General features: G+C 39.4%; 1 protein-coding gene across 7 annotated transcripts in view; it reads left to right on the top strand.

Annotated features, from left to right (window-relative positions):
- The first annotated feature begins 1,576 nt into the window (after nt 1–1,576).
- LOC117426920 (probable E3 ubiquitin-protein ligase HECTD4) overlaps nt 1,577–26,990 on the top strand; it is a 64,953-nt gene continuing 39,539 nt past the window's right edge. For 6 of the 7 annotated variants that reach the window (XM_059033244.1, XM_059033239.1, XM_059033243.1 and 3 more), the window contains exons 1-7: nt 1,577–1,727; nt 2,022–2,220; nt 10,195–10,712; nt 19,213–19,302; nt 20,556–20,686; nt 23,588–23,696; nt 24,148–24,286. In XM_059033244.1, the coding sequence (XP_058889227.1) occupies nt 1,720–1,727; nt 2,022–2,220; nt 10,195–10,712; nt 19,213–19,302; nt 20,556–20,686; nt 23,588–23,696; nt 24,148–24,286 (1,194 nt within the window). In that variant the 5' untranslated portion in view covers nt 1,577–1,719. Of the gene's footprint in view, nt 2,221–10,194; nt 10,713–19,212; nt 19,303–20,555; nt 20,687–23,587; nt 23,697–24,147; nt 24,287–26,990 lie in introns of all 7 variants that reach the window. The other variant, XM_059033241.1, reaches the window with a different exon arrangement.

Raw genomic sequence — 26,990 nt, 5'->3', positions numbered from 1 at the left:
GAAGGATTATGCACATAGTTATGCAGTAGTCTTTGTGCAGATGTAATGAAAGCTGCACAGGGCTAGATTTCCTAAGAGATTACTCCATTCTTTAATAAGCTCCTATTTTTTTAAAGGAAGAAAACTTTATTGACTTTATAACTAATGTCAATGGATGTCTCCTAAACACAGTTTTGTACATTAAAGGAATTTCAAAAAGTTAATTAAAATATGGCCCAAATTGTCCAATTCAGATAAAGCATTACTGAAACGTCTTTTGTTTTTCTGTTTCTTCTCCATAACAAACAGGCTGCATCTCTGTTTCTGCCACAGCTCCCAGGGGCAGTGTCTGGAGACCAAGATGGAAAAAAACCTTTTTGTGTGTCAATCCTTTCAGAGTGATGCAGCCTGCAGGAATAAATAACAAGCCAGTGCAGTTTAATCAGGCTAGCGCTGGACAGGAGGTAGCTGCAACATGTTGTGCCTGCTTTTACACAAAAGGCCTGTCCCATTACATAACATAAATAATGATTCATTTGTATGCAATGACACCTCTAACATGTAGTCTGTAACATATTTGGATCCATAGTAGTTACACCAGCCAACTCAGAATAAAGGATGGAGGAAAACTACTGTGGCTATACTTGTCCTTGTTGAAGAGGCAAAACATTAAGTAAATGAAGATGGATCTTAATTAAACTCACCATACTTGCAAGGCTTGAGAAAAACTAGGGAATGCAATTTGAGCTCTAGCACTTGTATTAATATGTAATGTAATAAACCCATTTGACCACTAGGGGCTGTAGAGCGACACGATCCAAATTTGTCACCCTGATTTGACCTTCACACAGATTAGGTGCTCCATTGGCAGGTGCTTCTTTGTCCAAAACTGCAACCTGAAGCAATTGAAGTCAGTAATGCTTGGACAGTAGTATTTTTCCCCTCTGGTATAGTTCGCTCTAGATGGTAATTGACATTGCTTTTTTTTTTTTCAACTAAACCTATATTTCCCAGCCTGCCTTTGGATCCTCTGGCATCCTATCGCCTGCTTTTTACCAAAGAGCTGATGCCGGCCTGCTCTTTATTTTGACGGCATGATAACAAAGCTATCATAGAGGCACTTCGCCACTAGAGGGACCACATATCCTATTGAACCTGGACCACGATGTTGATGTAGCACCAAAAAAGTTCACATGCCCTTCCAGTTCTTCTACCATCTGTGGCAATATGAAGAAACTATACATTAGGTACTATTCATTTAGATCTTGCAACAGAGGGAAACATAATACAATGAAATATGGAACGAAGCAATACATCAGCAATAAAGATACAGTATATCTATACATTTATACAACTGTTGTGCACTACTAGCGATCAGCCTGAGCAGTAGAACAAATATATTTCATATTATTATTTAATTTACATCATGTTCATGGGTAAGAAAAGGGCCTATATATAATTCTTTTTTTCTGTTCCATGAATTGCATTGTTATGTTTTACTTTTGGGTTAATAAGCTCTACAGATATATTTTACACGGCACATTTGCAGATAAGCGACGCTAATTTATCAAGCGATCCTTCAATTGCTTGTGTTTGTTAGTATTGGAACGCGCTGTGCATTTTGGGAGCGGTCGGTCTTCCAACATGGCCTCTCACTGACAGCTGTGGGGCTTCCATTATCTGATCGACCGCTGTCAACGGGCGAGAGAGACAGCTTTATTCTGTTTGAACAACCTCTGTATGAAATTGTACGAGAGCGACCCTGGTCGTAAACCAGATTTTATAATCTATTTTTAAAATACAGAGTCACACCCACTGTATTAGAAAAAAGAATCGAAGAAGAGACGAAAGAGAAACAGAGAATAGGGGGGAGAAGGGAGAGATCAGCTCAGTAACCTGCAGTGTCGTCGCTCCTTACCAGGGCGGCGTTCACAGATAAATATTGATGTTTTTTATTTATCATTGACAGCATAATAGGTGTGTGGCTAGTACAGTAGTGGGGGGCCATTGTTGTTTTTTAACGAGCTGCCTCGTTGTTCTAGGCTTTTCTTTATTAATGTTCGACCGGTCTGGTGTTTTTTTCGGGGGAGAGAGATGGGCTCGCCGGCTGTGGACTCGTCTCAGTGGCTGTCAGTGAAGGAGGAGACGATTTTCCTTCATGACGGACTGATTCGTGTCACCGACCTGGCCGAGCTTCCCAGCGAGATCGGGGTCTCGGAACCGGGGGACACTGAGCAGGAGGTGAGTCAGAATGTGGCAAAACGTTATTGAAAAGCTGTTTAACTTAAGTGGGATTCGTGTATATTCAACTTCATCCGTGATGGTGCTCGTTTTGATTGCACTCAAAAACAGAGAATACCGTACATTCTGTTTATTTGCAAATTATGTTATATGCCCTTACGCTACAGCAGGGGTGCACAATTCCGGTCCTGGAGGGCCGGATCCCTCCTGGCTTTTGTTCCAACTGTGTTCTAAATGACTTAATTAGACCAATAATTGGTAATAATTGGTCCAATTAAGTAATTTAGGGCAAGGTTGGAACAAAAGCCAGGAGGAACACCGGCCCTCCAGGACCGGAATTGTGCACCCCTGCGCTACAGTATGTTATTTTTTTGGTGGGGCTCTTACGTGAATTACGTTTCTGTTGCACAAAACTGTTGCAACCCCCATATTTTCCAGGTGTGGCCAAGCCCAGGCCTGCAGCTGCAGGTCCAATGTGACCTGTGAATGTAGACCCCTGACCTCTCCGCCCAAATGCATCAGCTGGGCAGTCAGTCCTCAGTCGTGCATTGTCTGCAAATGGTGTGTGCTGTAAACAAAAACAGAACGGCCAGAAGCAGTGTGGCACTGATAAACAGGTTAGCCACGGTCAAACCTGCAACATTTGTAGGTTGAAACTAATTTCGTGGTGACTTTGCATTGTTCAATTGTTTAGCCACCTGTGCACTCTACATTAGATAGAAAACGGACAGTCTAGGTTGTTTACATCCCAAGAAGACCATTTGAGTGGGCATGCACTTGTTACTATTTGCAGCAGTTAGTTTGTAGTTCGTTATAAATTAAATCTTCAATAGCTCTTGTAATGCTGGGACTCCTGTTGCATATCAGTTTCACCCATTCCAGGTTTTACTATGAGCTTGGTTAGCCACAGCGTATAGCTAACCAGCTCAGGTTTGTCTTATTAAACTTGTAGTGAAACCAGGAATGGATCAAACCACTATGCAATGGGAGTCTTATTTCCCCATGCAGTTTTTAAAACTGCATGGGACACTGCATTGTTATTTAACCTGACAAAAGTGATAGGGCACATTTTACTGTACTGTTAATATTCAACCTGGAGAGAGACAATGACTTTAATGAATTTTGCAGCATGTTCATTTTAATGTGTTGTCTCAATTAAAGTGAATGTTGTTATCTGTTAAATATTTTACTGCTGTTCTGCTAGGTATGTAGTACCTAATACATAAAATGAAGTCATTCATGATGTCCTGTAGTGAATCTTAATGTCTACATTAGCTATGGCAGGTAATCATGTTTTTATAGAAGTTCATTATGATAGACATGTCATATTTTTTAGTTGCACAAATGGGGTCCTATGTGTTCAGACAACATTTTCAAAGGATCCCCCTTTCAGTAATTCTTCTTGACAAATTCAATATCTGTTCCAACAAACTTTTTTGTTAACTGCATTAGTCTATGCTAACTGTTTTCATTTGCAATCATTTTTTTAAATGTAAAACACAATTGTAATGAGTTATAGATTAATTTTTAAAACAAAAAACGCCTTTTGTGTGCACTGGAAATAAATGCACATTTAGGTCCTGGTTGCAACAAAACCTGGACCAGTATTTTCCAGTTGGACCAGAGTTTGAAAGGTGTGGTAGCAGAGTACTGAAGCCCTTGAGATGATTTACAGTTTTTGGATAGTGAGAGGTGGAGAGCTACCTTTTTCTGTTATCATAAGTTGAGAGCCGGTCTGCTATCTGACACAGCTGTTTGATTTACCAAGAGTCATCATGCTGTTAATGTAATCGAGATACCTAACTGTGTGGACCAAAGTGGGAGGGCTGTGATGAAGCCAGGCACTTCCTACTTTTTCATTTAGTAATTTTAAATTCCTACAGCACATACTCTGAATTCATTCAAGAATTTTGTCAAGATTGTGCCGAAACTAGGTTGCAGTTTTGTCAGTCTCATGGTCTTGGTGAATTGACAAAATGTCACAGTTAATTAATGCAACAAAGAAGGAGGTGATTTTGAGTACATACACCATCGTTTTAAAACCTACTCGCCACTACTACAGCCACTTGTTTTAAACGTTACAGATGTTTGATTGCTTGGAATTGTCAACTTGTCTCAGTACTTGGATGTCTGCAATGCGTTGTGTTTACGATAGACGGTGCAAATGCAAAAAATAGTACTCCTGTAACGTGGGTATTTACATGCTGTTCTCATTGTGTGTGTGTGTGTACGCATATTTCCAGTACTTGATTTTGAAACAATACCTTTTGTTTCTATTGTTTTCCCTATCTCAGTTTTAATTATGGTTCACAGTGTGTGCAGGTGAGTCACTCTTTACTCACAGACTTTCAGGGGAAACGGTTTGGTTAAACCATCGCTCTGTGGACAGTGTTATGCCATTGTTGCTCTTTTGTTTGTGAAGCTATTAATAATGGCATCAATGTGTTTTGAGAAGGTTTTGACAAGTGACTTGATAGTCTAAAGTATTGCTTGCCTGTTGTTAATTGTTGTGTTGCAGTGCATAAGGTGATGGTTCGACATGTTCATCTGTTAGTGTGCTGACCTGTGCAAGTCAGGGATCCAGAGATTCCTGCTCCGCTGGTCAGGAGGGTAATTAAAGAACATGCTGGGCCAGCCAGTGCTGGAGCAAGCCTCCTCTGCTAATAAACCTGCTGCCTGTCTGTGCTTCCCAGACCCCTGAGGATCAGAGCTGATCTAGAGGAGTGAGATTATTATATACCACAAGAACTAGGCTAGATCTCATTGTCCTGTAGTAATTAAACAACAAAGTGAAACTTCAGTGTTTGAAACATTGGCTACTGTTCACTGAGCTTTAACACACAAATGAATTATGTTTAATGTATTAAACTGATGAGTAATTACTCATAAAACTGTGGTTGGCTTCTTTCACAGTCTAGAATAGTTTCATTAATCTCAAACATTAACATGAGTTAAAGAAGAGATTTGAGAAAAGAGCCCATTAACTTATCTATAAAAAATACTCATTTGGGTAATTAAGATTTTAAAAATGATGTTCTGTTAGACACAATTACAGTACTGTACATACGTGTTTAGATTCATGGTTTGTACTGTGTGGCTTTCATTGAAGGTGTTCATTTCTATTACAAATTATACAATTCTGTATTTGCTATGCAAGCTTTTACAGTGTGAATTGCAACACACGTCTTGCATATCTAGATCCTTACTCTGAATGTATTCTGCTCAAATGCAAATAATTCACATTTTTGTGTACCTACATTACCCTTTTCTTTTTGATTTTGCATCTTATGGTACACAGCAGTTTTCTTTAAAAAATAAAAAATAAAATTATATATATATATATATATATAATGTAATATATAATATAATATATATATATATATATATATATATAATATAATGTAATATATATATATATATATATATATATATGTGTGTGTGTCAATCTATAGACAGATTCACTGGGCTTATGAAAATGCACACAATAAAAATGTAATGAAGAAGATGATTTCATAAACCTGGTTAGTGTGATTGTGGGGAAAAAAAGGTGCTCCTTGTGGCAGTGAATCAGAGCTAAAACAAAAGACTTTGAAATTGGGTCACTGGGATCCACATAACATGAGTGGCTTTAGATGATCCTTATTATAATGTTGCCTTTACTATTCTTATATGTAGCAGAAGTACAATTAAACTTCAGGAAAATGATTGTTATTGTAGTAATTCATCTTTCTTATACTGAGACACTGTTGGAAAAGCCTTTCTCCTGAAATCTAATTTGCCTAAACGTTTGCATTGCAGATAGTTGGTTCCTGGGTTTCTTAACCTACAGCACAAAGGTTAAAACCCTGCATGTTCGTATTAAATGTTATCAGCATTTTCGGGTCTTGCGCTGTTCCCTAATACCAGAAGTAGCCTGGACTGTAAATGTGTGTTTAACCCTTTTGTGTAAACGGTCGTTTACTGTTTAAACTATCAGTATCACACACATTTAACATGACAAAGTAGACTATTTATTTCAAATTTTACATAGATTTTCATATACAGCATTCAGTTGTTTTACAGTGATGTACGATGCCTACTATAAATGGTAAAAAGTTTAGAAAAAAATGAAAACCAATGCAAGGTCCTCTTAAACATGGCCACTTATAATTTTTTATTTTTGTTTGCCGTTTTAATCATTTAAACCTTTTGTAGCCTGTCAATAAGAAACTTTTGGTTAAGGACTATAAGAAGTTATAATTAAACAAATTCACGTGTGTTTTGTGTGGGAGAGGGGCTTCAATTTTGGAAGGGAAAGACAGTGGTTAGGTTAAGTGCTGCTGGTAAAGCAATTTTACTGGAATTATGCACTTTCATTTTAATCCTATCAAATTTCTGTAGTTGCACGCCGCTTTCCTGCCTGTATGTTTATAAAATATTAGACTAGCACTGACAGATTATGATGCTGTGATTACTGACAGCTTTTCATTTTATGTGGGACAGCATGAATTGGCTTCACCACATTATTTGTTGAACTTTTCACTCATTCATCCATAACTAACTCGTAGCTACTAATTAAAGAAATGTACTGATCGCTTCACCCAGATAATTCAGTGTGGTCCTCAAGAGGTCACATGAAGAACCACATTGCAGCGATTCGTTACTGAGAAGCCAAATAGTTTCTGGAACTCTCCTAAGTAATCAAGCCCTGCTTTTCCAATCGAGAGGCGACATGAAGGAACGTACAGTAAAGTAGAACAACGTGCTGTTTAATTCGTGAGCAGAGAGCTGTGCATTCAGATCAACCTCTTGGGTGGGTGTTTTCTGTAGAACCTCCCCTCGGTTGTCCTTCAGACGCATCTCATAAATGCAGTCATAGTTTTTTTTTCCCCCCATTCAGTGCCTGCCAGCCCCTAGCAGTTCAAAAAGATGACAGTGTACATTTACTAGTGCTTCGTGAGCTTCAGTGACTCCGCTGAAAGAGGAAAGGTCATTTAGCTGTTATCAGCGGCTGGCTCTTGAACCATGTACTGTATGACTGACTTGTAGGGCTTCACAATCTTTTGATGAAGGGTATTAAGGCTGGATAATGTGCAGTTTTTGTAGAAACCTTTTTCTTTTTTTGTATGGTTTTTGTTTAGTTTTTGATGGCTCTTAACAACTCCCTGGTCATCTGTATGGCCCTTTCAGTCCCAAACCTTGGACAGCACTGACGTAGGTTAGTTGCAAAGAAAGGACGGATCTATACAAATGGTGCTGGGCAATTTCTTAAGCAGAATTAGCCTGGATATTATTATTGTAAGTATTCGGTGTGTAAGCCTACTCTATAGCAGTTGCCCGTAAATTGTACAGTATTTTTGGAAATCGATTGTCTCAAATAGAGCTGCCAAATAAATCTAAGCTGGCATGTTTCAGCTGCAAAACATGAGCTGTTCACTCGTGTTGCACAAACCGATGTATTAGATTATTCTGATTGCGCTCTCTACAGAAATCCAGTGCTGACAATCAGGTGAGGGTCATTGGTGTTGATTCCAAGTGAAACAAGTGAAGATGATTGCTGCTTTTCTCAGACTCGGTAGAGAACAGCAGTCCACACAGATTCAAGCAGCTGTTTCTTCACTTGGGATTGTAAATGACCCTGATCAACACCTATGAACCTCATCTGTGGAGAGCTTGAACCGAATAATTGGTTCGTGCAGCACTAATGTTTACCATTGAGTAGAGCTGTTAAAGGTTTCAAAGGAAAAAAAGGTTCATAGATTGTGGGTGAACAATATGACTTTGCACTAGGGGGGGTATTTGATGCTTAAAACTAGGTTGAGGTTTTTTGTGACTTTTTGTGGGCATTGCTTTAATCTCACACCCTTTACTGTTCACAACCCAGATGATAAGCACAAGCGGTGTTTGAGAGCCGGATATAGGATTATAGTCCAGTGGGAAACAAGCTTGAGAGACGCATCCTGGAGACAACCCAAAAATATAATGCATTGCTAGAGTTGGAATGGAAGCAATTTGATTGGGATATTACATTAGACTACATTTTGGAAGGTCTTATTGATATGATGATAGTTTCACATTCTCTTGTTACAGGGCTGTAAATAGCTCTGCATCACTAGCTGCTGACTGGCAGTGTGGAAATTCATTAGCTAGGTTCTGCCTTAAGGAAGGGATTTTTCATTGCCACTGTTTTTTTTTTTTACTGCAAATGGCATGGCTTTCATGAATGTATTATACAGTATAAGACTGCTGAATTGACGAGGAATTAAGGAAGACGGTGCAACTGATGATGGAAAGATGGCATTGTGAGCTTAATTCAGTACATTAGTGCACTGCACTATACCGTCTTGTTGCCGTCTCTTTGCCTACATATATTGCTTGCTTTGCAATAACTGAAGGCAGCAGCTGGTCTGGTGGTCAGTCTCTTGGGGGTAAGGGCTATTAACGTAGATCTGAGCAAGGATGTTTTTTCTGCCGCAGCATCTTCTATCTGCTTAGTCAGGACTAGCTGCCCCTCCCCATAGTGTGGGGTTGGGCTTAATTATTATTATTATTATTATTATTATTATTATTATTTATTTCTTAGCAGACACCCTTATCCAGGGCAACTTACAATTGTTACAAGATATCACATTAATTTTACATACAATTGCATTATTTTTTACATACAATTACCCATTTATACAGTTGGGTTTTTTACTGGAGCAATCTAGGTAAAGTACCTTGCTCAAGGGTACAGCAGCACTGTCCCCCACCTGAGAGTGAACCCACGACCCTCCGGTCAAGAGTCCAGAGCCCAAACCACTACTCCACACTGCTGCCCTAATAAACAGTATCGAGTGATGATCAGAGCTCTATACAGGTTACTAGCCCCAACTTTCCTGTAGGAGTTAGACACTAATCGTTTAGGAATAGTCACATATCCTTCCAGAAAAAATGTAGTCTTGTCACATTTAAAACGGTGCCATCCTGTCTACTCTTGAAGGCACTGCACCTGTATTGACTGTGTTATGGGCAGTGCTTTTTATCCAAGTCCTTTTTGTATCACTGATACTGCTAGCCATTTTTGAGCAGTGTAGTATATTTTTAGAACAGGTTAATTAATCATTCAGCAGTAATTAGAAATTCTCACCAGGAATCCAATCAAGTAAATATAAGTCAGTTATATTTGATTGAACTTGGCTTTGAAGAATGCTTACTACAAAATCAAGATGGATTTTCCAACTGCTCCAGTGTTAGATCTTAAAGCAGAGATGCATTAGTATAGCATCATATATGCCCCCCTGCTGTACATTTGTAAATCAAAATCTTTCTTGAAAGCATTTTTTCCATTAGAAAATGTAAATAGTGCTACAGCTCTGATAAAAGCTATTGGCATGGATCTCAAATGAAACCCATTGAAAATAGATGTGCTGAATTGTCTAATGGATGTTTTAAAAGCCCAACAAGCCTTGGGCACAGAAGAATCAATAACTGTAAACATCAGTTAAGTGCAGATGTTATATAACATTTATTTGGTTAATTATGATCTATATCGGAGATTGTTTACAGCCACTGCACTGCATAGCCTCTAAAATGCATTGTTTGTCGGCCAGGTACCGTAATATTCTGTTTTTAGAAATAGTGACCAAATAGTGGGATTGGTTCATGTTGTATTTGGTGTTTGGGCAGATCTGCTTTAAGATTATATTGGAGACTGGAATGAGAGACAGGCATCACGCTGCATGTAGAATCGTGGTCAACCAAACAAGAAAATACATTTAAAAGCACCTGCTGATTTGATGTCATGACAGCATGGGACACTGGCCTGTATTTTCCACTGTGGCCAACTTGCAAATGCATGAAGTGGGACATTTGCCCACAGTAAACAATCAGGCCCATTAACTTGATTATTTGCCCACGGTATGTATTAATGTTGTTAGTACAGTATGGTCATTTTGTATGTTAGCTGTCTTGCATGCATAATAGCAACAATAATATTTCAAACTTCCTTTTCAGATCTTGACGTTCGAGACCAAGAACCCAACGGAACTCGCTGAGCGGCTGCGCACGGTGTGTGGTAACCAGAGCAACGCCTACGCGCGGCTGCTGGAGTACCGCCTGAACGCGCTGCGCGGGCTGTGGAATGCACAGAGACAGCTGGCCCTGGAGGAGCAGCAGGAGCGGGAGAGCTCGGGGGACGAGGAGACGGTGGCCCTGCTCAAACGGCAGGGCCTCCTGCAGCAGCCCGAGCAGGCCCCCTTCACCTCCCGCATGGGGCTGCTGCTCATCTTCCCGCTCATCCAGTCCCAGTCGCGCACCGACCCAGCCCTCTGCAACATCACTGCCGAGGTGCTGCTCGCCTGCCTCCGCGACTGCCAGCCCCTGAGCCTCACCAAAGAGCCCGCGGACTGCCTCAATGGCCTGGAGTCCCTGCTCTGCTCCTGGCTGGAGGACCACACCAGCTCCGGGGAGCACATCCCGCAGAAGCAAAAAGAGAATGCGGCAGCGGCACTCGTCGCCCTGGCCTGCGCAAGGTGAGGATGTTCATGCTGGCTGTTTGTTATCTAGAACCGAATATTGGAGCTCTGTGTGGCTTACAAGATTGCCAGTGAGAAACCTTTCAGTTTGCATGCTGTTGAGGTGGATAGTGAGTGTTATTTCAGTCAGTTTTGGAGGTCTCTGACCATTATTTGGTGCATTGGTGGACAATGGGCATGGAGGCTGAACTACACTCTGCTGTCTAAGAGGCTACTCCCACCAGAGCACGATCGAGGCATGTTGTTTGGGTCAGAGCAGGGCAACTCACGTTGCGCCTGACCATACTGTACTGCACCTTCTCTTTAGCTAAATAGAGTTTCAGTGCCATCAGTGCCACAACTTTCACACTTTCGCAAGTATGTTGCCTGTTAGTGAGACCGTAAAGCTGCTATTTTAGAAATAACATTTGTTTCGATTTGAGTTTTAATCAAAGTGCAAGACTTAAGAATGGTACAGAGCACATCTCCATTGCGACAGCAGTATGTCGCTGGTAAGGGGTTTAGAATAAGTATTGTTGAGAGTATTGATTTTGGTTGCTTATTTTTTGATGGTCTTCTTCTGGTACTTGCAGGTTGACAGTACACTGAACTTCCTTTCTAGCTTTATATTAGTAAATGGATCTCATGCAAATCATCATCCCAAGATGCTGACTTTGTGTTGACCTTTTTCAGTTAATGAAATATGGATGTGGGTTTCTGCTGAGGGATTACAGTGTTTAAACACAGCGTGTTCAGTAGTGTGGAAATTAAGTTGCATTTGCTTTGTCTGAACACATGCAGTGATCCCACAGTAAATGTTAAAAATGGATACCATTTGTAACGATAGTGTCCCAGCTGGCATAGAAAAATACAAGTTTCTAGACCTGCTGCTGTGAGGTGGAAAAAAAAACATTTTCTGTCAAATTGATGGACGCCATTCATTAACAGGTGTTTAGTGTTATGTGGAAATGCTGCATTCTGCCACCCCATAGTACCTAAGCATGCAGTACATTCCAGCGATTTCATTTTCAATTTCATGGTTCAGCAGCAGGCTAGGTAAAAGTAGTAAATTCAAAGTTAACTGATAGATAGCCCATCCTGTGACAGACGAGTCCCTGTACCAGTAGAAAAGTTTGACCCAGTTTGTGTCACAGCGTTCTCCCTAGATTCCATTACTGGGAAGCAAAGCTGCTGTTTTCAAAACCAGTTGTAGCTAAATTGCCTGGGCACATCTTCTGCCACTTTCATTAGCTGCACCTAGTTTAGGGATATTAACACAAATTCGAACGTTGTTTCCCTGTGACAGTTTGCAGCAGCTCCACCACTCCCTCGCCCCTCTGCTTGAGCACCCTTGCTCAGTCATGGCAGCCGTGACTGGCTGGATTAACAGTAAATTGGTTCAAAATTGAATGCTGCCTTTCTTAATGTGTTTTGGGCTTCAGTGAGGTGAAGCACTGTTCTGAATGTGTGGTGGTTTTTTTTTTGTTTGTTTGTTTTTTTTCCAAGGTAATGTGCCCTTTTTGAGACTCCAGAGCAGTCAAAGTAATGAAAGGAGGTATTGAGTAAATGACTTGGTGTTTGGAGGGACACGGTGCTTTCCCAGTGCCAGAACCAGTAGCAAATGGGTATCTCCCCCCCCCCCCCCCCCCCCCCCCCCCCCCCCTCTCAACCTCTGTGTTTGATTATACATACTACTGGTAAAAATGATCTATAGTCGTGGTCTGCTTTATTAAACCAGCTTGGAATCATTTGGAATAGTCAGTGACCCTTTTCAAGTCATCTAGTAGCTATGTTGCTGCAGTGCAGCTGAGGTTTACAATAAGACACTGCAGGAGATTATTCACACCAAGCCAGGCTCGCACAGAAAGCCTGATGCCCAGCGCTAATGGTCAAGTTCCGATGAAACAAAGGTACTGTACAGTGCTTCCAGTGAAATGTTATCCTTATAGTTTTTGTTTTTCCTAATGGGATTGGTGCATAGCACACAGTGCCACCGTCCCTCCCACCAATTGTTTTAATTGCAGACAGAAATACACAGAAGAAACTCAAACACTTCGTCAGGTCACATTTTAATGATCTAACCTGCGGCGGTATTTAGATCTGCCACTGTTTTAAATGTGTTGCTTCTGTCCTGCCACAGTCACTTGAAGGAGGAAGGGAAGCTGATCCCTCTCAGTTTTTACCTTTCTCTTCTGAGACCACTTGTTATCTCAGAATTAATCTTCACTTTAAGCCATCTCAGCACTGTGTATTGATGAGGATCCTAATAATAATTTTAAAACTATAAGTGTGCTTTATCTTCAGTTTTTAAGCTGCTGCTAACTAACTATACATGTACAAGCTAAACCAGTCTAAACACTAAATGCTACTAGTTTGGCTTGTCATATTACAGCAGTTGGATACTAATCCTAGCACTGTTACAGGGTGTGAACCCTGAAATCTAAGTGCACGTGTTGACTTACTGTATATTGACATAGTGTGCAGTAGAGTGGGTGTAGGTATTGGAAAGTATTGTGTCTTGTGAACACCAAACCTTTTTTTTGTAGCAAGTCTCTTGCTGGGTTATAATGGTTTGTTGCAAAATCAGAGTCACGTTTATAAGACATTTTATTGTACATAACTAATGTAGGTCTTGCATAACTAAACTGCTATCCTAGGGCACAGAATTGCATGTTTTAATGTAGCAATAAAAAATAGGCACTCTGAATATTACATTGCATTTATCTTCCTAATTTTTGCTGCTTTAATAGGTCACTGTTTCTAAAGTAGAATGCAATGAATCTCTGACGGAGAGATTGTCTGAATTATTTATTATTTGTTCTAACTTTGAATATGACTTGTGCTGAACTAGCCTGATACACACAAGGATCAAACCGGGGTGGAATGTAATTTTCCTCAAGCAGGGATTCTTGTGAATCTGTGCTATCTATAGAACACTCCAGCTATTGCAATTGCCTTGCTGGGTGTGCGTGCTGTGGTTTATTCTGTGCATAGGAAGACATCCACAAAACTGCTCAGCTTGGATTAGATATCATCGTTGTTTTGGCAGGGAAGGCAGTGACTAGACTTGAAGATTATGCTAGAAATTTGAGGTATCATACTACATTAAATGTACTCCTAACTCAGTTTATTAAAGACATTATCCAACCAGTAATAAGTCTGTTCGAATTATTATGGTTATTATTTTGTTTTAAACCTCAGGTTCATGCCACTTAGTAAAGGAATGAAAATCAGACCTTAGTAACATTCCAGGTTTTGGTTTCAAGCAGTGCCTAAAATGTGTTTTTTAAATCTGCACTGCTTTCCAATGCGCATAAAGTAGCACTGGCAGGCTCGGAGGCACTAGATCATCTTTGGTAAGACCACAGTGCAGTGCTGCCATCCACTTCCAACTTCTGGAGACCTGATCGTTTAGTTAAAATGGAGTTGTCTCCCAGGCGTAATTTAATTTACAAAATGTTGTAGTTCCACCCCTCTGGTCGCCAGCCCCCTCTCCAGGGATGCCCAGGGACAAAGGGCAGGGAATTGCACTGCTGTCTCTTTAAAGAGCCTGCATGGAAACATCACATCAAGTAGAGGCATATGGTGCTCTGAATGCTGAGGCCAGCTGCATGGCTGTCAAGTTGTCAAAAACAGAAATTCCTCTTTTGTGTTCTTTTTTAGAAGCAGTAGGTGCAGTAGCTATTGTTGCACAGAACTATCCAGCCCAGTGGTTAATTTTCTCTGAAAAGAGTCTTTACATAGAATTGTTTATAGCAATAAATAAGGATTATTTTTTAAAACCCCTTTAGTAAAAAACAGCATTCATATTCCAACAAGTAAAAAAATGGATATGGTGGTATATTTTTTGTGTATGTATTTCAAGTATAAACCTGCTTCTTATAATGACCTCTTTCTTGTAATGGGACTTTTGGTAGATTTTTTGGTGCAACTTTTCGTCTGAAATTAATTTTCATATTCTAGCTGATCCCCAGGGATTTTTCTAAAGAACATTTAAGCAATTACTGTAGAGTGAGTTTCTCAGGTAAGGTTGTGTAATTCTGTGTTGGACTGGCTATATATCCTCCTGCATAACAAGGCCACAGTACAACCAGTGCTGACCGTGTGCTAATCTCTGATGGTTTGGGGAGGAAAAGGGAGCGCTGCTCTCCACTTCTCTTGGGCAGGGAGAACATCGCTTCCGTACTTGTGCACGTGTAGAATATTGAACTGTTTTGCTCCTATTAATATATGGAGATATACATGTGTACAAATAAGCAAAGAATACCGTAAGACACACTGAGAGAGAAATAATGAAAAAAAGTTTGAATATAGCGTGCCTGGTCTGGAACAACAGGTGTGAACAATGTAGCGAGGCGATGGGAACCTGTATCAATGCTGTGCTGAGGTGTCAGCGTTTTACAATTAGATGTAATAATTGGAACAGGTCTTATTTTTAGAACCATATATAAGAAATTATGTAGATAATATAAGCTAAATATTTAAAAGATACAACTCACTAATAGCGACCCCTCACCTCTAAATATAGCACTACACCACTGGCAGCCATATCAACGGTGACGTCTCTTTTTGGTTTTCAGATGAAGCCCCAATGCTGAGATACAGTTCTGGCTTTGCTCTTGTATTCTGTGGTTTTCTATGTCACGTTTGGTTTATGGGTATTGTACAATAATAAAATAACCACTGGCTGTACTGTAGCTATGAAATCATGCGAGGTTCTGACTACATTATACACGTAACATGCAACCAACATTCCTTGTGATCTTATTACATTTTCTTATTTATTTCAACACCGTATAGATCATTCTAATAGGGGTGCTGTGCAGTCTTTCAGTGTGCCAAAGAGAGAGCTTTGTTTTGGTTCACATAAACAGCAGTGTCTAGTTATTTTTATCTTTCTCTGGCCTGAGGTCTAATGAGCTCTTTCACGTATGTACAGTCCATTCGTTTTCTGTGTGACTGGTAGGATGTTGCGAGGCATGACAGAGCCAGATGTTCCCTATCGCAGGCACTGGCTCTTTAGTGGTCCCTTGTCTGCAGCAACCTTTTGAAGGCAGAAAAGTGAATAAATAATATCTATTTTAATTTAGTTGTCTTCTAACTAGATAGAGGCAACAATGTGTCACGATAGCAGAGCATTTGAAGCTTTGTGTTTTTGACAAAGTGTGGGAAAAATAAAAGGTTGTCTGCATTAAAAGCCACACTGTACTGATTTTGCCTAGAAGATTTTGAACAGGGCAGTAGAGACAAATGATATCCACGAGAATTGGAGAATTTTGCATTGAAAATAGTACTGGAAAACAACAGCTGTGGCTTGTCACTTTTTTTTTTTTATCCCAAAATTTGGTTACAACCCCACTACTTTTCATGAGCTTTAAAGTGAAGCTGTCTGTTTACAGGAATAATCCTTTTTGGCAGGTTCATGGGACCTTCTGAACTGTGTGCAGGCAGTTAAAATAAACTACTGCTCAGAAAGTTGGAAGTGAAAAACTAAGATCCACTTGGAGACACCATTCATGTTAAATGCAAGAACAAGCTAATAAAACCCCTTGGTGTTTCCTTCTGAAAAGCTAGCTGTTCTTCCCTGAAGCATGGAAACGTAATTAAGCAGATCTTAGCCCTCTAGAATTTTCCTCACGATCAACGTTTGCCCTGTGATATTTCCATTTAGGCAGAGTTGTGCCAAGCAAAGTAGCTCTGCTAATGGTCTTATTCTTCTTCTCTGCTTTTGATACTAAAAGGTTTCAATTGCAATACAGCCTGGCCTAGTTTCCTAGACTGAAGCCATTGGTCTGTTTGTCTTGGTTGCAGCTTTAGCAATCAACTAGGACTTTGTGATAAATTGGCCACCAAAATGGTTGTAAAGGTTGTTGGCTGATTTTGCAGTTTTATTAAATTTTTTAAAGATAATTATCAGTTTTTGCTTTGATTCCAGCTTTGCCATTACCTCTTTTAATTGGTATTAAAAGAAACTTAGTAAAATCTTAGACTCTTGAATATATATATATATATATATATATATATATATATATATATATATATATATATATATATATATATAAATAAATATAATATATTTATATTTGGGTTAGTTATGGCTTAAAGTTTTGCTTTAAAAAAAAACAAAACATGGCAGTTAGTGACAAAGTTTATTAAACACTAATTTTTAGAAAAGGAAAAAAGTTTGTCCTGGCTTATTTTTGTAAACTTGATACGTTATGCTAAAAACAGTGCATTTCACTGTAAAAACTTTGCAATTTATTGAATTAAATGCTTTGAATCTGTGAATCTCCTGCTTACAGTAAAAGTAGAAAAACATATTTGTTCTGTGTAATCCTGTTTGAAACTGCAAAGGCATGCTAATGACATCTAAATGAAGGATCTAATAGTAAATGAGTTTCCTAGCTGAATGTGTGGAGGCCAGAAAGAAAAGAATAGCCCTGTTCAATCAGCCAGTCTTTGATAGACTGTGAAATTACATTTTAATTTGAATATTCAAGGAAGAAGATGATGAGTGGCAACTGAACCAGGGTTACTAATGGGGTTCAGAGTGAGCTGAGCTAAAAACAGCTTTCAAAAAGCAAGATATTTTAATTACCTGTTACATAAACTACAGTGTGTGTGTTCTAGCCCCTGTGTGCCCTACCAGAAATGTGCTTGAAATGTGCTGCAGTTCCATGGCTGGCTCATGGGTTTTAGCTATTGCTCACAATAAAAAATAAAACGTTTTGTTTTTTAATTATTTAAGGCTTATTTTCAAACCACTCTGCCCGTTTTGATGATGCTATCAATTGTGTCGTCTCTACAAGCTTTGGGGAACAAATACATTTTGTTTTGGAAAAGTTGCCCTTTTACAGTGAATCTGTTCTGTCCAGGTCCGTTGAGTTGCTGGACACCATCTGGTGTATCAGTGAAGTGCCGTCTCTAAATAACCCTCTAAGTGGTCCCACTGTAATTGTGGTCACTCAGAATAAAATCCCTTAAGTGTGGCAAACCGTGACACATCAGCAATCCAGTTGTTCTCCTAACCCTTTAAAAACATTTAGAATGTGTTTTTTTTAAATATATAAATCCATCTTTGATTGTAGACTGCTTCTTGTTATGTTTTAGATTTGCCCACTGTTCCACCACAAAACAAAATATTTTCTATTGAAGTGGCACTCTTGGTTATACCGAAATGCACTGGTAGTGTGTGTGCGTGTGTGTGCTTGCGCATGTGTGTGCGTGTTTACACAATGTGTAATTGGGATTTAACATGGGTGTTCATTTCTCTACAGTTTTTGGGTGGAGACTTCTCTGCTCTAAGTTGTGTAAATTGACAATCTGGTTTATGGTGGAAATGTAGGGCTGCTGATGTTGCAGAATTATGCATTTTGGGAATGGAATTTGGCAGTGTTGTCCTTTTCTCCTCTGAACTTTTTGTTTGCACTACACCCAGCCAAATTGAGTTAATTCATCATGTGACTTCACTCACGTGTGTCTCTGCTGAAACACAACATGGCGACTGCATCAACGAAGAAAAAAAAAATGCAGTATTTCAGTAAAAGCTGAAACATTTTCTGATTATCTAAATGAGGATGGTGGGATACTATTCTGCAAATTTTGCTGTCATTCGATTGATCGTGTACGAGTCAGTACCATTGAAGATCATATTGCCAGTCGTAAACACGTAGAGCACAAGAAAGCAAAAAAGAGGGCAACAAAAAATGGCAAAGCACTGTATTCTTCTATGCTGAAAAACTTACCCAAGCTACTGCGCTCAAGGCAGGGCTTTCCCTGAAGCAAGTAAGAAAGTAAGCTGAATTGATTGTGTGCATCATTGTTTAGTGTATTTCTTTCCACTCTACCTGCATTTAATACAGCTATAATTAGCAATGTTACCATGACCGTTTCTTAATTAAATGATATTATCTGACGATGAAGAAACAACCTGAACGCTGTTTTTCTGGCTATACATTCCTTGAAGGAAATTGATCCCTTTACTGTCTAAAGGATGCAGTCACTACACACACGGTTTCATATACATTCTGTCTGGAGCCACACCTCTGTTAAACATTTTCAAATAGCATGGCATAATTAGCAAAGAAACAATTGGGAGGATTCAATGGGTTTGATACTGTGTGTGACCTCAGTGGAGTAGACAGAACACTCTTCTAAATGTATCTAAAGCGCTGTTTTCAAGCGTTATCTTCAGCCATGGAAATCCTTCCCTCCTAGTCTGTTTTATTTGTGTGATTCATAGGAATCCAGGTTGTCAAAAGCCTACCAGGCAGTAACTGTACAGTAAGTGGCAGCTGCTGGTCATGAATCATCCATTACTGTCTGTATAATGTAATCGGCAAGGCACTTAAAATCGGAGTGCCAGCATTTATTTAATGAGAGGGAGGACAGTCATTTTTTAGCGGCCAATATTTTTGAAACCCATTGTGCTGAGGAAAGAGTGCAGGAAATGGTTGAACATGTCTGGAGATTGTGATGTTTAAATGTAGTTAACACTATTTGTTTTTGTCTGTTTCAGGGGGTCATTAAAAACCCTAATTCACACGGTACACCTGCTTCAGAAACAGACTGATTTGGGGTATTTGCCTGTTGCCGATGTACTCTATAGGTAAGTAATTGGTTGCACAGTACTGTGAGCCACGCCAGGTTTCAGCGCAGTATGAGCTTGTTTTAAATATGCCTGATTTTGTTGTAAATTATGTAAGAAAATAAGGCCTAATATTTTCTTTAATATCTATTGCAACATGAGAGTGAAAATCACTAGACACAACTAACAATTTCAAATCACAGTAATCAGGTTTTATTATCAACATACAGGTAAAATTATACAGAGAAATTCACTACTACAAAAGTTTATGAATTAGCCCTGATACCCATGAGTAACAGATGAAGTATAATACTTAGCTATTCGCTCTGGACAGTTGGTGTGTGTCACTCTTTATCCTGTATTCCAACCGCCCTGATTCTGACATTGCAACACTACATAAAACCTCTACACCCCTCCCCCACACAGACCCCAGCCCACAATAGATACATTCTACAACCCCCAAATTGCTGCACATTCCTCAGATGAGCTCTGAGAGAGAGAGAGAGAGAGAGAGAGAGAGAGAGAGAGAGAGAGAGACAGAGAGAGACAGAGAGAGAGACACACACAGACAGACACACACACACACACACACACACACACAAACAAACTGTGATGCCCCCACACACAAGCATAAAAATAAGAATCCTATTGCATTGCAGTTTCACCCATTTCTAGCAACCATTACATGTAGTGACACAATTCAGTTAACAGCAAGAAATAATTAAATGATTATTAAAAGTAAATTACAAATTCTAACATTGTCAAAAATACCAGATCTTACAATTCTATGGTTGGTCTTATTAATCTCAGCTGTGACTGATTTACCTCGTACTGTTGTAGAAAATGAGTCTAATGATTCAATGCATGCTGTGCAGTTGGTAAATTGTATTTGTCTCTGGTTTTTACACTACACTGTGACACAATTTCTTTCAGGACAAGAAAGTGTCTTTTGTGTTCTAATATGCCTGAATCTAAATTCCCAGATGTATTAATGACATACTGGCAAGTTAACTTGAACTCTGCAACTGTTTAAGAGCTGAGAACAATTAAAAAGGTCACATTAAGCAAATGATCAGTACAATTAAGGTTCTAGTTAAGTAATTGAGAGCTCAGTTGGAATGAAAACCAGCAGACACGGGTTCCCAGAACCGGGGTTGGGAACCGCTGGTCAAGGGTAAAAGTATGCGCCATGGAGTAATGAAACTAGGCTGGCATCAACAGTAGTGGTTTCATGGTGGTTTCTTCTGTTGTTTTTTTAACCCTTGCTCTTCCAGGTTATTGGTGTTGGAAGGTGGGCCCGGGTCCCCGTCCTGCTTGCTGGGGGGCAAACACATAGTGTCCTGGGGCTTTGAGGACATGCTGCCGGTACCTGACAACAGCAGCGGCTCCGGTAGTGACAGCAAAGGTAGGGTGTTTACATGGGTCAGTCCCGTATTGTACAATGCACGCTCCTTGGTCTTCTATTTACTTTCACATCATAGATGGCTGTTTGAAATGTTTGTCAGCCTAACTTTAACAAAATATCCACATGTCTGCCCAAACACCCTGAACTCCTATGGGAGTACTATATAGGAATCGTACTAAGAGCACAAATCAGTAACGTTGTTTGAGGGAAATGATTGTGGAGCCTTATTTGTTGGGATCAAGTGAACTCCTCATTGATGTGTTTAGTTGTGATACCTCAAACAAAGTATTACAGTTCATTATAATGATTCTGCTGAATATTCAACAATAACCTAGTTCACAAATGAACCGCAGTGATATCAGTTAGAGCTGTTAAGTTATAAATCCTTAGCTGAGGCCCAGAGCCATTTAAATACATTTTCATGCATTTGAATACAGTGTTATTTCACGGTTGAACAATTCACTAAACTGATTTTTGATCTCTTGTGAGTTTACCGTGAGTGCTGTCACTTTATAGTGAACCACAGCTGTTAACGGACTGAAATAATTGCCGATGTGATTGTGATTGTGTTGGCAGGTTTTCAGTATATAGTTTTTTTTATTTAGATTGTTTTTCCTTGATATAAGTGACGTCAGACTGCTGTGCAATTACATTTCCCGTAAAGGCAGTATGGAAGTTTCCAGTTATTAATAAAACAAATAACATAAACCCTATTATGCTTCTAAAAAATTCATGAATGGCCTAAACAGATTGACTTCTGACACTTGATTACAGAGGGATACAGAGAGTCACAGGTTTAGCTGTCCTGGTATACATTTACTATTAAATCATTTATTGATTAACTCTCATATACTCCCATATACTGAAAACAAATGTAATTGTGATATTCTATATCAGGGATGGAAATAAGACTCCTATTGCATAGCAGTTTCACACATTCCAATAGCCCTTTGGTTTGCAGTGCTAGAGAAAGGACAGGGCTTGGGTTGAAGGTTCTGGACAGCTGTCAAATAAATTGTTCAGGCTGTTCTGACCCTGCTGATATATTTGCCCCCAAGCAAAATAAATAAATAAATAATATAGTAAATAAGCTAGACAACAACTACCCTTTTATATCAATGGAAGGGTTATTATTATTGTGGAAGAGAAAGTTGTGTCTGTTAAACTACCTTTGGGAAATGTAAGCAATCTGGGTCTTATCAAAGCCTAGTTCACCAGATCTAGCCAATTTCAAGTCAATTAGAGCTACTGTAAGATGTGCGTCTCTAGAGATCGGTGTTGTCTGGAGTTCAAATCTCAGCTACTGTGTGGTGGTGGGTGTCACGTGCACGTTGTAACATTGGATTAAAGCAGCCAGGACCACTCCACATCTGTTTTAAATTTATATTAGGATTAATATGTGTTTTGTTTGCAGTGTATGTAAATGTGTGCGATTGTAGGCAGCTGTAATGCCGATGCATTTTAAAGCCTTGCTCAATCCAATCGATTAACTCCCGAGAGAGACGGATGCTAAAAGTCTCCAGCTATACAATCCCAGGTATCTCGTTGCAGGAGAATCTGAGCGGCTCATTTTTCTAGAACTGAGACATTGATTCTATTTAATAAAAATCAGAATAAATGTTATTTTCTAAAGCAATGCATCAGAATGTGTCGAGCAGTAGAGGGAAAGAAGTACTGTAAAAGAATATGATCTGTGTGCATGGGGTTTGGACAATAATGACAAACGCCTGCAGATACTGCCAGCAGGGTGCATAGCCACCATGGGCAGCCAGGATGCGTTCTAGTTGTTGAAATAACAATTTGTAATACTTGAGTTTGTCCTCTACACTACTAGAGTTGTGAGTTGGCATTCCAAAGCTATGAAATGCTTTTGCAAACACAGATTGCCATAATGCCGGGAGGGTATAGGGTTGAGCATGAGCAGGTCATTTCTTTTTAAATTCAAGTGTTTTGTGTACAGCCTTTTTCTGCTCTAAGAAGTGTAAAAAGGCAAGGGTTAGAGAGCCAGCCGGCCAGCCCTGAGCCCCCTCCCTGTCTGCTGCAGGCCACAGCAGACGAATGAATAAATCATTTTAAGCTTCCTTTATTGCTTCTATAATATTTGGATTCCAGGTTTATTTTGAAGGCAGTTTTTAGTTTTTGTTTTCTGATTTAAATGATTCTCTGGCTTCTAGTGTGAGAATTTCAAAATGGGCCGACATTTTGCTTGGAATTTTTAAAATAAAAACGCCAGTCAGCAGTCTAAAAGACGTACAGAAAATTCCTAGAAAAACAGTTGGGAGTCATAATTTGGCGATATGTCGTTACATCGCTTAATTATGACTTTTTGACCTAACATTGCTTAATTATGGCATTTCTGTATGGGCTGAGATGCAGTTATCTGTGTATTACAGAATATAGAAATATATATTGCTCACATTCCAATGTGTCGCTGCACAATGTGCTTTTGTGGAATTCAAAAAGTTTTGTTTTAAAATCAGACAAAAGGAAATCGTGGTATTTTTAGAAGCTGTCAGCTGTACTAATACAAGGGTAAGGCACTTAAAATGCATACAGAGGTTAGACAATGCATTTGAAATGCATTCGTGCTAGTCAGCTGTCCTTCATGCATGTGTTTTATATATTAAAGAATGCATGTCAATTTGCATAACGATTCAAAATACCATCACAATGGGCAAGAAGCAGATTTGTCTGGCTTTGATGAGGAATGTAATAATTAAGGATATGGTTGGATCAAAGAGCTGGACTGTACAGTAAGTGCAATGTGACACACATTAAGCACTGCTTAGGGCCATCAGTGCCTAACTGGTAGAATGTGAGCTAGGAAATTTAAGGGAGAATTGAAACTGAAGTTTAGGATTTGTATAAAGTTGGATTCACAGGTGTGCTTTTGTTTTGCAGACACAGATTTAGGGCGTTCTCTTGGTACAGATGGATGTTATCTCTATACCACAAACTCATTTGGAAAGGGAATCAGCAAGCTTGGCTCAGGACTTCATGGGACCTTACGGTAGTACCAATTTTATGTACTTGACACACTTACTTAAAAAAAAAAAGTAGTGGTAGTTCATTTATTCTATAAAACATCCAGGTTTTGATTTATTTGCATTATTGTTATCCTTTACCTTTTCGAAGTTATTGCAGTAGCGTTATTCCTCTAATCATTTAAACGGTTGAGTAACAGCAACAAGTCTACAAGAAACTGGCTATCCTGTGGATGCTTTATTGAAACGTTGGTAATTGTACCTGTGGGTTGATCTGTAGTTTGTGGAAAGCTCCCAATAGGAGATATTGCAGGGCTTGATAAGGTGCAAAAGGAGTTATTCTAGCCTGCTTGAGTTTGTGTTCAGTTTGTCCCTCTGGAACAGACTCCTAATGTTTTTCGGTACTAGCCTGTGTTGGGAGTCCTTGCTGATCTGTTTAATTGTGCATTGTCTTCTGTTTTCTTTTCTTTTCCTTAGTGGTTTTGTGTACTGCCGTAATGAAGAGCTGGAAGCCGGTTGGGTTTCCTTTAGCAACTGCAGACTCCTTCACAGGCCTGTCTCCTTTGATAACAAACCTCACTACCTTTTCCACGTCATCGACCAATTCACCCTCCAGGTAACGGATTACAAAGTCAAGTCAAGTCATTGTTGGATCTGTTGCATTCAGCAATTAGATTCATTAATTGCCTTATGAATCAGTAGTGCATATGGATAATTAATGGTTAAAAGCTTGTACAAGCCAGCTTGTGAGCCATTGGGAGCTCACAACATTGTTTAACTACTGTAACACAGCTTCATAAACCTTTCGTTATACTGCCCTCTAGACATCTGAAATAACCTAGTCTAGTCTAGCCACTGGTTCACTGAACAGCCTGGCTAATTCCTACCACTGAAATTCAAATAAAAATAAATGCTTTGTACTTGGTACTTTTGCACATTCCTTAGGCTTTCTATTGATTCTTCTAGTGGCTTTGTACAGATTTTCAAGATTGCAGTTACAAAATTATAGATTCTATCTTCAATGTAATTGATTTGAAAACCTTATTTTAATGCAGCAAAATCTATACTGAAATGAGCATGCTGTCAATAATTATGTAATCAGATTACCCTTGGAATTTCCTGGCTCCTTGAAGCCTTCTTTTTTTTAGTAGCTCTGAAGAAGGATTGCTATTAATAATAGATTAGCAGTATCATACTGGAAATAGGATTTTAATTTTTCAGGTATCTTTTACTTGTGTTTTCTGTGATCTAATGCTGAAACGAAATAAGACTCCCATTGCATAAAGGTTTTATGAATTCCAGCTTTTATTATTGGATAACCACTTAACTATACAGTGGGTCATGTTTTAATAGTCTTAATTTAACTTTTTTGAAAGGAGAAAAATACAAATGATTTGTACAAAGATGAGAAACAATCAATTTGATTGTGTTGAAGAAACCTTGAAGTATGTAATTGCTTCGCAGTTTGGTTTTAGTTTTTGTAAAATGAATAGGTGTTTTTACTCCTTGGAGTGGATCAAAATGCTATGCAATGTAGGTCTTTTCCATCTCAAACCCTTCTTCTTTTTTGCTGGGGGTTCAGTGAATTAAAAGCGAAATATTATTGCAGTTCCATTTTATTATCCCATTTCCCTTATTGTTGGTTTCCTTGACAACCTCTTTTCTGCAAACAGAAATAGGGCACATACAGTGCCTTGCGAAAGTATTCGGCCCCCTTGAACTTTGCGACCTTTTGCCACATTTCAGGCTTCAAACATAAAGATATGAAACTGTAATTTTTTGTGAAGAATCAACAACAAGTGGGACACAATCATGAAGTGGAACGAAATTTATTGGATATTTCAAACTTTTTTAACAAATAAAAAACTGAAAAATTGGGCATGCAAAATTATTCAGCCCCTTTACTTTCAGTGCAGCAAACTCTCTCCAGAAGTTCAGTGAGGATCTCTGAATGATCCAATGTTGACCTAAATGACTAATGATGATAAATAGAATCCACCTGTGTGTAATCAAGTCTCCGTATAAATGCACCTGCACTGTGATAGTCTCAGAGGTCCGTTTAAAGCGCAGAGGGCATCATGAAGAACAAGGAACACACCAGGCAGGTCCGAGATACTGTTGTGAAGAAGTTTAAAGCCGGATTTGGATACAAAAAGATTTCCCAAGCTTTAAACATCCCAAGGAGCACTGTGCAAGCGATAATATTGAAATGGAAGGAGTATCAGACCACTGCAAATCTACCAAGACCTGGCCGTCCCTCTAAACTTTCAGCTCATACAAGGAGAAGACTGATCAGAGATGCAGCCAAGAGGCCCATGATCACTCTGGATGAACTGCAGAGATCTACAGCTGAGGTGGGAGACTCTGTCCATAGGACAACAATCAGTCGTATACTGCACAAATCTGGCCTTTATGGAAGAGTGGCAAGAAGAAAGCCATTTCTTAAAGATATCCATAAAAAGTGTCGTTTACAGTTTGCCACAAGCCACCTGGGAGACACACCAAACATGTGGAAGAAGGTGCTCTGGTCAGATGAAACCAAAATCGAACTTTTTGGCAACAATGCAAAACGTTATGTTTGGCGTAAAAGCAACACAGCTCATCACCCTGAACACACCATCCCCACTGTCAAACATGGTGGTGGCAGCATCATGGTTTGGGCCTGCTTTTCTTCAGCAGGGACAGGGAAGATGGTTAAAATTGATGGGAAGATGGATGGAGCCAAATACAGGACCATTCTGGAAGAAAACCTGATGGAGTCTGCAAAAGACCTGAGACTGGGACGGAGATTTGTCTTCCAACAAGACAATGATCCAAAACATAAAGCAAAATCTACAATGGAATGGTTCACAAATAAACATATCCAGGTGTTAGAATGGCCAAGTCAAAGTCCAGACCTGAATCCAATCTAGAATCTGTGGAAAGAACTGAAAACTGCTGTTCACAAATGCTCTCCATCCAACCTCACTGAGCTCGAGCTGTTTTGCAAGGAGGAATGGGCAAGAATTTCAGTCTCTCGATGTGCAAAACTGATAGAGACATACCCCAAGCGACTTACAGCTGTAATCGCAGCAAAGGTGGCGCTACAAAGTATTAACTTAAGGGGGCTGAATAATTTTGCACGCCCAATTTTTCAGTTTTTTATTTGTTAAAAAAGTTTGAAATATCCAATAAATTTCGTTCCACTTCATGATTGTGTCCCACTTGTTGTTGATTCTTCACAAAAAATTACAGTTTCATATCTTTATGTTTGAAGCCTGAAATGTGGCAAAAGGTCGCAAAGTTCAAGGGGGCCGAATACTTTCGCAAGGCACTGTATT

This window comes from Acipenser ruthenus, chromosome 11 (assembly GCF_902713425.1).
Source record: "Acipenser ruthenus chromosome 11, fAciRut3.2 maternal haplotype, whole genome shotgun sequence".
In the NCBI taxonomy this organism is placed as follows: Eukaryota; Metazoa; Chordata; class Actinopteri; order Acipenseriformes; family Acipenseridae; genus Acipenser; species Acipenser ruthenus.
This window is presented reverse-complemented; position numbering and strand designations above follow the sequence as displayed.